Below are 13,302 nucleotides of genomic sequence, written 5' to 3'. Positions count from 1 at the left end.
AGTACTTGGAGACAGCCCCAGGAAAGAGACTTGGGAGTACTAGTCGACAAGTCAATGAAGCCGTCCGCTCAATGTAAGGCGGCGGCAAAAAGGGCAAACAGAATGCTAGGAATGATTAAGAAGGGGATCATGAACAGATCGGAGGTTATCATGCCGCAGTACCGGGCCATGGTACGCCCTCACCTGGAATACTGCGTCCAGCACCGGTCACCATACATGAAGAAGGACATGGTACCACTCGAAAGGGTTCAGAGAAGAGCAACTAAAATGGTTAAGGGGCAGGAGGAGTTGCCGTACAGTGAAAGATTAGAGAAACTGGGCCTTTTCTCCCTCGAATAGATTGAGAGAGGACATGATCGAAACATTCAAGATAATGAAGGGAATAGACTTAGTAGATAAAGACAGGTTGTTCACCCTCTCCAAGGTAGGGAGAACAAGAGGGCACTCTCTAAAGTTAAAAGGGAATAGATTCCGTACAAACGTAAGGAAGTTCTTCTTCACCCAGAGAGTGGTGGAAAACTGGAACGCTTTTCCGGAGTCTGTTATAGGGGAAAACACCCTCCAGGGATTCAAGACAAAGTTAGACAAGTTCCTGCTGAACCAGAACGCACGCAGGTAAGACTAGACTAAGGGCCGCCGTGAAAGCGGACTGCTGGGCACTGACTGGTCTGACCCAGCAGTGGCAATTTTTATGTTCTAACCTTGAACGCACATAGGCGCCTGCACTGCCTTTTCAAAATAGCTACTTTTTTGGATTAAAGGTTACTACACTACAACTCCAATCTCAGAATGATGCGTTCAGATGCTGATTTCAGCATGTTTTTCTCTTATATGTACAGTAGGTTTCCTCTTTACCGGGGGACCCAAACACTGCAAGCACCAGTTGTGTGGGTCAGTGAGGGAGATCGGGCGTGCACACCGCTGGCACTTCTTAAAACCGGGCTGCGGGGGCATGAATGGGAATACGGCCTCCGCAAAATCGAACCCCGAGGCCTGTATAGTGGCAACAGGCCCCGCCGGGGCTAGTTCGAAAAAGAAGAAAAAATTTGTTTTTGGGTTTTTTTTTTTAAAGAAAAAAAGGAACCCGAAGGTATGAAAATAAAATAACAGGAAAAAATTTGCGAGCGGGAAGGCAAAGGGAAGATTTCAACGGTCGTTGAAAAAACACACGTCTTCTTCGCTCCGCGGAAAAGAAGAAACTGGGGACCACGCACTCCTCCGTCGGGCGGGAAGGCACTCGCGCACGCGCGGTGCGGCCAACTAGAACTTTCTAGTTAAAAAGGTCCGTACCGGGGCTCCGTCGGTGACGTCACCCATGCGTAAAGAATATGCTGCCTGCTTGTCCTGGGATAATAAAGGTTACTACACTATAACTCCAATCTCAGAATGATGCGTTCAGATGCTGATTTCAGCATGTTTTTCTCTTATATGTACAGTAGGTTTCCTCTTTACCGGTGCTTCTCAGCTTTCTCCCAGAAGCTAGTGGAGTACTACAATGTTTATGTTCCTTAAAATATTCGATATCCCACAAGCAGCTTACATTAATAATAAAATCAACTTTAAAAAGAAAGGGACACCACTGATGATAGGAAAGATGAGGGTGTGGTGCAGAGGTTGTGGGTTGAAATCTCACGCTGCTCCTTGTGACCCAGGGCAAGTCGCTTAATCCCCCCGTTGCCCCAGATACATTAGAAAGATTGCGAGTCCACCAGGACAGACAGGGAAAAATACTTGAGTACCTGAACAAATTAATGTAAACCATTCTGAGCCCCCTTGAGAGAATGGTATAGAAAATGGAATAAATATCTGATAACCAGAGCTGGTATTGTGACATCATAATGCCTCATTCCACCAATAAGAGCCAACCACATCAGTGATGTCACAAAGGCTTCATTGTCCCGTACTTGGCTCACTTTTACTACATTTAGATTTCTAGAGTGGTGCAGCGGTTGTAGGTTCAAACCCACGCTGCTCCTTGTGACCCTGGGCAAGTCACTTAATCCCCATTGTCCCAGGTACATTAGATAGATTGTGAGTCCACCAGGACAGACAGGGGAAAATGCTTGAGTACCTGAATGTAAACTGCTTAGGTTATAAGTGGTATATAAACAGATAAATAATCAGTATAGGGGACTATCATACAAAGAGGCATTAATGTGCTGCCCCACCATTACATACGACTGAGGGAAAGAGAAATGAAAGGACCAAAGTCCCTATAGCTGGACCCACCATCCGATCATTAATAAATCGTCAAAAATATCATTTATGTGTAATTCTTCGTTTCAATCGTGCATTGTGAAAAAAACTTTTGGGGTATTGAGGGTACTTTGGTCCTTGGCTAGATTACACAGTTCTGAGTGGATGAAAAATCAAGTTGAGTTATCAAGTTTGGAATTTTGTTTGATTCATCTAAAGAGATTTTTTTCTTTCTTTGATTTCAACTCATTAGATCTCTACATTCACTACAACACATTTCTGGTATTTCCCTATATAGTGTGTGAAATGGAAATTAAACCCAAATGCTTGGGGGGGGGTTCTCTTTGAGCAGTGTTGTTATACTGTGCTTTTGGCAGCAGTCTTCTATTTTAAGCATCCTCGACTATTGCAAGGTCATCTATCTGGGCGCCTACAAGAAAATCCTTTAAAAATGGAGAGTGGTTCAAAACACTGCAGTCCAACTGATTTTTGGCCTAAAAAAATGGGAGCACAATACTCCCTTTATCAGAAACTTCACTGCTTGCCGATTGAGGCCCGAAAATTGTTTAAATTTACATACATTTGTTATAAATCAATCTTCGGCATGTCGCCAGGCTATCTTGTTCCTCACTTTTCTTTGAACCATCCTAATAAGCCTACACGTAGAGTTCATTTGTTTACATACCCTTCTATTAAATTATGTCATTATAAGACAGTGGTCTCAAACTCAAACCCTTTGCAGGGCCACATTTTGGATTTGTCGGTACTTGGAGGGCCTCAGAAAAAAATAGTTAGGCCCTGATTCTCCAAAGTGCCGTCCCGATTTTAGGCAGCTGTAGGCGTCCTACAGCTGTCTAATCAGCCAATCGGAATGCACGTTTAAAAAAAAAAAAAAAAAATGCTCCCCAGGCAGGCCTGAAGGCACCTCCGGGAGCCTAGGGAGATCCGCAAGATGCCTAAACTCGTCTAAGGGCCTTAGGCGAACCTAGGCGGCCCTACGCGTCTCCCTAGTAGAGGAGAAGCTTAAAATGTAGGCCAGCAAAATGCTGGTCTACATTGTAAGTAGACACGGCCGCTATACTTATCGCGGCAAGGGATCTCTCTGCCGCTATAAGTATAGCGGGCCGCGGCCTGTCCGATCGCTGGCAGGAGGGTGCCCAATCCCTCCTGCCCGAAGACGCACCCCCCGACACTACCGATCCCCCCCCCCCCGACAATATCGATCGCTGGCAGGAGGGTGCCCAATCCCTCCTGCCCGAAGACGCACCCCCCCCGGCGCTAACAACCCCCAAACCTCCATTCCACCAAACCTGTTCTTACGGCCAGATGGGTCTTGCACGTCCAGCCGGCAGGCACGCCTCGTCGAAATGAGGTGGGCCCGCCCCTTCCCGCCGAAGCCTAAGGCCTGATTGGCCCAGGCTCTAGAAGCCTGGACCAATCAGGCCTTAGGCATAGCGGGTCCGCCCATCCCCACTAAGTCTAAGGTCTGATTGGCCAATCAGGCCTTAGATTAAGTGGAGATGGGCGGACCCGCTATGCCTAAGGCCTGATTGGTCCAGGCTTCTAGAGCCTGGGCCAATCTTTCTATCTGTGTCTTTCTATCTGTGTCTCTATCTAGCCCCTTCCCTTCAGGCCCATTATCCTCCTTCCAAATGGCAGTCTCCCTTCCCTTCCATAGCTGCTGTATCACCTCTCTAGCCCCTCTCCCATGGGCCCGTTATCTCACCAGCTTCCTCTTCCATCCCGCTCCCGCATCGCTTATATTGTGTCCGTCCACCCATGCTGGGTGCGAGTCAGTGGCACCCAGCCCGCGCGGAAATAGGAAGTTGCGAAGGAGGGCCCTGACGGGACTGAAGGAAGGCCCCGGGGCCGGCCGGCGGTGTTCATCGTTGCGGCCCCCACGGCAAATCTGGAGAGTGAGAAAGAGCCGGAGCTGTGGTGGCACCGAGCACGCGCGCGAGAGTGGAACGGGGGGGGAGGGTGTTGGGGTTGCGGCGTGTGATCTTCTTAGCAGCTCTGTCGCCTGTGGTGAGGTATTAGGTCAATTGGAGATACATAAGAAGTACACCTCTCTCGTTATTCGCGGGGGATACGGGCAGAGCCGGACCGCGAATGGCGAAAAAACGTCATTATCCAGCTCTGACCCACCCCCACCTCCCTGCCGCCTTCCCGGTCTTACTTGGTGGTCTAGAAGGCTTTCGGGGCAGGAGCAATCTTCCTACGATCCTGCCCCGTGCAGATCGCCATGAGGAAATGACTGCTGTGAGTTCCCGTAGTCTCTCGAGACTACTTCGGGAACTCCCTACAGCCATTTCCTCATGGCGATCTGCACGGGGCAGGAGCGTAGGAAGATTGCTACTGCCCCGAAAGCCCTCTAGACCACCGGGTAAGGCCGGGAAGGCGGCAGGGAGGTAAAAAATATGGTTTATTTTTTATTTTCCCCTCCCCAGAAAAAAATGGGGAGGGGGAAGTGTAGTCTGGATATTTACTGAGATGGTAAGGATCGGGGGGTGTTGCAGGTGGTGCTTGGGTCAAGTCTGGTTGTGTTAGTTTAGTTTAATGTATTTATCCTATAGATGTGTTAGCGCGTGCATTGATTTAGCGTGCGCTAAAACGCTTAGCGCACCTTTGTAAAAGAGGGCCTCAGAATCAAAGACTGTACGAGAAGCCTGAATGCAGAGAAATCAAAATAAGCCCCGACTGTCCGAAGCGTCCAAACCATTAAAAAAAACCCTCTCTTTACCAAAGCATTTGTTTGCGCAGGGTCAGATTGCGATCCAATAGGATGCCTAAGACTTTAATTTCAGGTATAATGGGATAAACAATCCCATTCAAAATTAATGTGTCCCCCTGGATATAGCACCAACCCCGTCCCATCCCAGCGAGTTCTATCCCTGGCCCTGCCACATCTCTGCGAGCTTGTAAAGATGAGGCCAGAGTTTGAAGGGATGGGGCAGAGGCAGAATTAGTGGGGACTGGACAAGAGGTCACGGACTGAAGCTAAGGGGGGACAAGTCCAGGATAAATATCAGGAAGTTCTGCTTCACGCAATGAGTGGTGGACACCTGGAATGCTCTCCCAGAGGAGGTTATTGCGGAATCCACCGTTCTAGGATTTGAAAGCAAACTAGACGCACATCTCCTTACGAGAGGCATAGAGGGATATGGGTGACTTAATTTACGCCAGGTGCACACCTGGCTGGGACTCAGCGTGTGCGGATCGCCGGACTTGATGGACCAAAGGTCTGATCTGGAGATGGCAGTTCTTATGTTCTTATAATGCCTCATTCCACAGTGCCTCAGAGCCAACCTCATCAGTGATGTTACAATGGAGTAGCAACATTCCAGAATCCCAAAGAGTAACAAAAGATTCTAGAACCCCAAACGGTATCAAGATTCCAGGCAGAATCTCAAAGAATAGCAAGATTCCAGAGCTGAGATTGTGACACGGAAAAGAGGTCATGGACTGAAGCTAAGGGGGGTCAAGTCCAGGACAAATATCAGGAAGTTCTGCTTCACGCAACAAGTGGTGGACACCTGGAATGCTCTCCCAGAGGAGGTTATTGCAGAATCCACCGTTCTAGGATTTAGAAGCAAACTAGATGCACATCTCCTTACGAGAGGCATAGAGGGATATGGGTGACTAAAATTACGCCAGGTGTACACCTGGCTGGGCCTCCGCGTGTGCGGATCGCCGGACTTGATGGACCTAAGGTCTGACCCGGAGATGGCAGTTCTTATGTTCTTATATGATCCTGCGGGGACAGGGACAAGTTTATCCAAGTATCACGCTCCACTTTGAGGTGCCCATAAAGAACCTCAACAGCATCCAAAAACGGAAGTTATAAGAAACAAATTAAGCCGCTATGAACTACAAAGCATAGAACATGGGGCCCGGGGGCAATTGGAGGTCTTTTAGGAACACTGTTAATTTCTCTTATAGCAGAAGAAATATTCTAGACGTAAACTTACCATCGATTCACTGATCAACAACAAGAGCAGCGCTTCTTCTGTATTTTCTTGAGGACAGAAAATGCTGCAGAAATATCAAAAGAAGGTTAACGTTGAGATCAACTGTTTAACTTTCAAAATCCTATATGGTATCCTCCCTCCCTTTATCCCTCTTTCTTGGAATTCCTCAAACCCTAATACCACCAGATCCTCCCACAAATTAAAACTATCCTTCCCCTCGCTAAAAGGCATTTCCCACACAGGAAAGCTAGGGACCTCCCGCCACTTCAAAATCACTGAGCTCTGGAACAACCTTACCTCCCCTCTTCGGAACTTGAGCTCTCACCAAGTTTTCTGCAAACATCTGAAAACCTGGCTTTTCTCAAAAAATGTAAGTCTCCCTCCAACTTAGGAATCAAGGAAACTCTTATATCTTGGCATCCCAAGTCCTCTAAATTTTCTTCACACTTCTACCTCTAACCCTCTATTGTAGTTCCTTCCTATTTCTCCTACTGTAAACCGCGTTGAGCTCTACGAACGTGGAGATGATGTGGTATACAAACCTAAGGATTAGATTAGATTAAATTAGATCAAATGTTCAATAGTAATAACCATGCAAACATTTGGCTTATGTTGCTTTGAATGGTCAAAGTCTAAAGTATTTTAGCTCAGTGGTTCTCAAACGTGTCCTGGGACACCACCAACCAGTTCAACTTTCAGGATATCCCTAACGAATATGCGTAATTAAATTTCAAGTCAAAAAGCTAATTACATACATGTTTTAAATATTTAATCAGTGGAATAGCGCACGCTAGCCACTACCGCTTCCTTTTGAGCAGGCGGTAGATTTTCAGCTAGGGCGCGCTAATCCAGTGCGTGCGATAAAACCGCTGGCACACCTTCATAAAAGGAGCCCTTTATTAAGTAACGCATTTAGCAATAATATTATAACCATTTAACAAACTACATTAAATCACACACAATATTCACATAAACGGAGCCCCCCCAGTTCATTCAACCATTAAAAAATCTGCACTTTAAAAATTACAACCGGGGACAACAGTGGCCAGCAAGGTTTGGATTGAGGGGTACAGATAGGAGTTGAGGTAGGTTATAGGAAGAGTCAGGGACCACTGCACAGGTGATAGGCCTGAGGGGCCGCTGCGGGAGCGGACCGCTAGGCGGGATGGATCTCTGGTCTGACCCAGTGGAGGCAAATTCTTATGTTCTTATGTTCTCCCATGTCTGTCTCAATAACAGACTATGGGCTTTTCCTCCAGGAACTTATCCAAACCTTCCTTAAAACCAGCTACGCTATCCGCTCTAACCAGAACCTCTGGCAACGGGTTCCAGAGCTTAACTATTCTCTGAGTGAAAATATTGTTTCTTTGTTGCATACACTCCTACGTCACGTCTTGTTCATGTATTCAGTTGATCTTGACTGTTTCACGACCTCGAGTGGTGTCCACATCATCCACATTAATCAAGCTCGACCCGATTCCGTGTTTCACCAGTAATAATAATAATAACAACTTTATTTTTGTATACCGTAATGCCACAGCAGTTCAGAGCAATTTACAGAGGAAGAGACTGTACAAAGACAGCGATGTTACAGAAAAGACTTTCAAGTTACATTAGCAAGTCAAGAGTAATCAGGTATATCCGGAGGCATATCAGAGTAGGCGACTTTAGGGGCTTAATCTGGTCACGGCTCCATTTCATTTAAACATACTTGTCATTCATAATGCAAAATATATAAAAGCAGCTTCACTTCGATCTAGGAATCTGAGATTGGTCAATTTTCCCCAAACCCATCTTATTTCATCAGAAATCCTGTTTCGCAAGTATTTAAAGGAAGTTTTGGGACTTCCACACTCAGATTCCTTACCTATTTCAAATTATTACTATATCCCACAAAAGAAAAAAATTAGGCTCTGAGAAAGGAGTAGACCAACTGGTTACAACTGATTTAAATCTCACTGAATTCCTAGAGGATTCCTCAAACACTATACTTAATCGGTCTACATTATTAATTAATTGTCTTAATGAGATAGATAAGAGTCTAATTATGAAGACATATTTTCGAAATAAATAAGTAAAATTTTGTGGCGATATAGTACAAATATTTCCTGATGTCTCTAGACCCACCCAGATGAAGAGGAAAGCTTTTCTTTTATTAAAAGCAGCTTACATGGACGAAACATCCAAACCAGGATCACATCACCAGTTTGAGGTTTGGATGTCTCATCCGTGTAAGCTGCTTTTATACATTTTGTATAATTACATTACAGATTTCTATTCCGCCGTTACCTTGCGGTTCAAGGCGGATTACAAAAAGGATCTATCTGGCCATTTCCAGAGGAATTATAGAATAGTTAGGGTGTAGTCAACTTGGTTCATAGAGATGAGGTGGTTCTTGTGGCGTTAGGTTGGTTTCGATTGTTGGGTATCAGGGATTTTTTAAATAGTATGGTTTTTATTTCTTTTCTAAATGTTCTGTAGTCATAGAAACATAGAAGATGACGGCAGATAAGGGCCATAGCCCATCAGGTCTGCCCACTCTACTGACCCACCCCCAAGTCTACTATCCTAGGGTTCCCACTCCTGGTGACAGGTTCCCTTGGCTTAATCCTCTAAGGGATCCCACATGGGCATCCCATTTGCTCTTAAATTCTTGCACGCTGTTTGCCTCGATCACCTGCACCGGGAGCTCGTTCCAAGGATCAACCACTCTCTCGGTGAAGAAATATTTCCTGGTGTCGCCATGAAATTTCCCGCCCCTGAGTTTGAGCGGATGCCCTATTGTGGCTGAGGGTCCTTTGAGAAAGAGAATCTCTTCTTCCATCTCGATACGGCCGGTAATATACTTAAACGTCTCGATCATGTCTCCTCTCTCCCTACGTTCCTCGAGTGAGTAGAGCCGCAAATTTTTCAGCCTTTCCTCGTACGATAGATCCTTGAGCTCCGAGACCATCCTGGTGGCCATCCGTTGCACCGACTCTACTCTCAGCACATCTTTTCGGTAGTGTGGCCTCCAGAATTGCACACAGTATTCCAAATGTCAGTGGTCATTATCAGCAAAGTAGAGAGTTGGCGGTCTAATCTCGCTGCTTGTGTGGCCAGGAGGCCATTATACAGTTTTTTCCGTTTGACTTCTCTGATTGGGGGGTATGTGAATGGAGCGTGGGTTCTCATTTGTCTGGTTGAGGTGGTTCGGATTAGACGTTTAGGTATATTGGGCTGTTTCCGTTCATGGTTTTAAATAGAAGAGAGTAGAACTTGAATTGTATTCTTGCTTGAATTGGTAGCCAGTGTGAGTGGAGGTACGCCTCGGTGATGTGGTCATGTTTCCTCAGAGAGTAGATGAGTCTCAGGGCTGTGTTCTGGATTGTCTGCACTTGTTTAATCATGAGTGAGAAGTATGTTTAAAATAAAGCGGGGCCGTGAACAGATTAAGCTCCTGAAGACGCCTACTGGCGAAACATGGAATCGTGTCGAGCTTGATTAATGTGGATGATGTGGACACCACTCGAGGTCGTGAAACAGTCGAGATCAACTGAATACATGAACAAGACGTGACCAAGTACGCAACAAAGAAACAATATCGGCCAAGCATAAATCTTGCTGGCCACTGTTATACCCGGTTGTAATTTTAAAGTGAAGATTTTTAAATGGTTTAAATGAACTAAAGGGCTCCGTTTATGTGAATATTGTGTGTGATTTAATGTTGTTTGTTAAATGGTTATAATATTATTGCTAAATGTATTATTTAATAAAATGATTTAATAAATGATGAAATATTTAAAACATGTATGTAATTAGCTTTTTGACTTGAAATTAAGTTATTGGGTAAAGCTACTGAAAGTTTTCAATAAGTCCTGGTGGGATTTATTAATTGGTTGTAATTAATATGCGTGAGACAGATTTACATGCCTGTCAACTCCATTATATACAAATCTGTATATAATGGAGATCCAGAAAATCTTTAAGGAGATCCAGAAAATCGGACTGGCTGGTTCATAGACAAAACCGCGGAAGACAAAGGTGCGCGCCGACAACTGAGCGCAAGACGGAGGTGCGCGCCGAAGAAAATGACAGTTTTTAGGGGCTCCGACGGGGGGTTTTGTTGGGGAGCCCCACCACTTTACTTAATACAGATTGCGGCGGCGTTGTGGGTGGTTTGGGGGGTTGTAACCCCCCTCATTATACTGTAAACTTAACTTTTTCCCTGTTTTTAGGGAAAAGGTGAAGTTTTCAGTAAAATGTGGGGGGTTACAACCCCCCAAACCCCCCACAACGCCCCCACAACGCGGCGCGATCTGTATAAAGTAAAGTGGGGAGGTTCCCCCCACGCCCCCCCCCCCGTCGGAGCCCCTAAAAACAGTTATTTTCTTCGGCGCGCACCTCCGCGCTGCGCTCAGTTGTCAGCGCGCACCTTTGTCTTCCGCGGTTTTGACCTGACACCGGACTGGCTGGTGGTCTCCCAGGACATGTTTGGAGATAATTCATAGAAAAGGAATTTTCTTAGATTAAAAAAAATGTTTTATAATTATTTAGTCACAATTCTTATGTCACTAACATATCATCACAATTGTACTTGTGTAAAGTGACCTTTCTAAAGCTTCTACGCTTCAGCTGGTCCAAATAATGGCCTTGTAGAACAATACAAATCTTGGGATCTGGATTGTTGAGCATTTCACAGAATCATAATGGCACTCCACCTTTCCATCAGCGAAAAGATGAACACTGGGGAGCTTTCCGTCAAACTTCAGGCTCTAGGTAGGAAAAAGATTTCGTGACATCCATTTCGGCTCCAGCACCAATCTGAATGGCACCGACTTCCAAAGGAAGGCTATATCAATTCATGCACTCCAAAGAGATGCAAACCCTTAGTCCACAGGTGTCAAAGTCGGTCCTCGAGGGCCGGAATCCAGTCGGGTTTTCAGGATTTCCCCAATGAATATGCATGAGATCTATGTGCATGCACTGCTTTCAATGCATATTCATTGGGGAAATCCTGAAAACCTGACTGGATTGCGGCCCTCAAGGAGGGACTTTGACACCCCTGCCTTAGTCCATGGCTTCACATTCCCTCAACAAAAATGGCTGCATCAGCTCATAAAAAGGCACATGATTCAAGTTTCTCATGAATCAATAACACAACTGCCTCAAGCTTTAGTTTTCTTACAGTTTCCAAATGTATTTCAGCACAAGTAAAAGCAGAAGTTATTTTTGTTTCTTTCTGTATGTTTGTGTTTATCTATTTGATACACCATCATTCAAAAATGTCAAAGTCTGTCAGCTTAGAGCAGGGGTGGGCAACTCCGGTCCTCGAGGGCCGGAATCCAGCCGGGTTTTCAGGATTTCCCCAATGAATGTGAATGAGATCTATTTGCATGCACTGCTTTCAATGCATATTCATTGAGGAAATCCTGAAAAATCGACTGGATTGCTGCCCTCGAGGACCGGAGTTGCCCACCCCTGGCCTAGAGGTAACAATCCCCAGACATTATTGCTCTGTCTTAGCACATATTTAAGTCAGACACTGATTTACGGTAAGTCATTCTGATTTACGGTACATAACTGCACTTCAAGTCACTACCATAAACATGCCAATGGTGTTATAAACTTACTCCATCTGGGTCAACTGCATCAAGGGCAAAACTTAGCATGAAGAATTTTGATTTAATTATTTATGGTAGCTTTGAAAGAGTTAACGTTTGTCTCTCACTGCTTTTCAACACAAGCTGGACCATTTAATAACCTTTCATAGTATTTCCATACTCAAAGACAAAATAAATGGCTCTAGAACCAGGGTTCTCTACCCAGTTCTAGAGACATATCCAGTCAAGAAAGTTTTCAGAATACACATGAAAAATATTGGCATGTTCTACCTCAGTGGTTCCCAAACCTGTCCTGGGGGGACCCCCAGCCAGTCAGGTTTTCAAGATATCCCTAATGAATATGCATGAGAGAGATTTGCATATTCATTAGGGACATCTTGAAAACCTGACTGGCTGGGGGTCCCCCAGGACAGGTTTGGGAACCACTGTTCTACCTCCATTATATGCAAATCTATATCAAGTATATTCGCTGTGGGTATCCTAAAAGCCTAACTGGCTAGGTGTGTCCTGAAGACTGCGTTTGAGAACCCCAGCTCTAGAAGATGTCAATCATGATATTAAGTTGATGATAAAGGGGATGGAACTCCTCTCGCATGAGGAAAGACTAAAATGGTTAGGACTCTTCAGCTTGGAGGAGATGGCTGAGGGGAGATAGGATTGAAGTCTACAAAATCCTGAGTGGAGTAGAACGGGTACAAGTGGATCGATTTCTCACTCTGTCAAAAATTTACAAAGACTAGGGGGACACTCGATGAAGTTACAGGGAAATACTTTTAAAACCAATAGGAGGAAATATTTTTTCACTCACAGAATAGTTAAGCTCTGGAACATATTGTCAGAGGTTGTGGTAAGAGCGGATAGCATAGCTGGTTTTAAGAAAGGTTTGGACAAGTTCCTGGAGGAAAAGTCCATAGTCTGTTATTGAGTAAGACATGGGGAAGCCACTGCTTGCCCTGGATCGATAGCATAGATTCTTTAGGGTTCCGGAATCTTTTGTTACTCTTTGGGATTCCAGAATCTTGCTATTCTTTAGGATTCTGAATGGAATTTTGCAAATCCTTGGGTTTTAGCCAGGTACTAGGGACTTGGATTGGGCACCATGAGAACGGGCTACAGGGCTTGATGAACCTTTGGTCTGACCCAGTAAGGCTATTCTTATGTTCTTAAATGACATCACCTGGGATCGACAGAAAAAGAGAGTTCTACTTTCATCCCACCCACTTTTCCAATTTATTTTTGTGAGCTAAGTTTACAATTTTGCTCCAAGAATAGAAAGTCTTAATTATCTGTTTATATCTTTCTTTGATCCAGCAAAACCATGTTATGTAACATATAATGATATCGGACAACTTGTTAAAGATCCCTTTGAAATGAAATATTTACACCTCAGGCAACTCTGCACAAGGCAGAATTAGCGTAGAATTCCCCACCTCTGCAGACTGCGCAGGGTGGAAGAGGAAGCAGCAGCCTAATGTGAAGCTCCTGTGCTGGAGTGGTAAGTGTCCAATGGGAGGAGGGGCCGAAAAAAAGTT

At 45.0% G+C, this 13,302-nt stretch overlaps 1 protein-coding gene across 2 annotated transcripts in view; it reads right to left on the bottom strand.

Moving 5' to 3' along the window:
- Nucleotides 1-13,302, bottom strand: part of TTC7B (tetratricopeptide repeat domain 7B) — a 416,190-nt gene that overhangs the window by 271,782 nt on the left and 131,106 nt on the right. For both annotated transcript variants that reach the window (XM_033951913.1, XM_033951914.1), the window contains exon 8: nt 6,168-6,231. In XM_033951913.1, coding sequence (XP_033807804.1) covers nt 6,168-6,231 — 64 coding nt within the window. The remainder of the gene's footprint in view (nt 1-6,167; nt 6,232-13,302) is intronic.

This window comes from Geotrypetes seraphini, chromosome 7 (genome assembly GCF_902459505.1).
Source record: "Geotrypetes seraphini chromosome 7, aGeoSer1.1, whole genome shotgun sequence".
In the NCBI taxonomy this organism is placed as follows: domain Eukaryota; kingdom Metazoa; phylum Chordata; class Amphibia; order Gymnophiona; family Dermophiidae; genus Geotrypetes; species Geotrypetes seraphini.
Note: the sequence above shows the minus strand (reverse complement) of the source record. Positions and strands in the feature narration are given on the sequence as shown.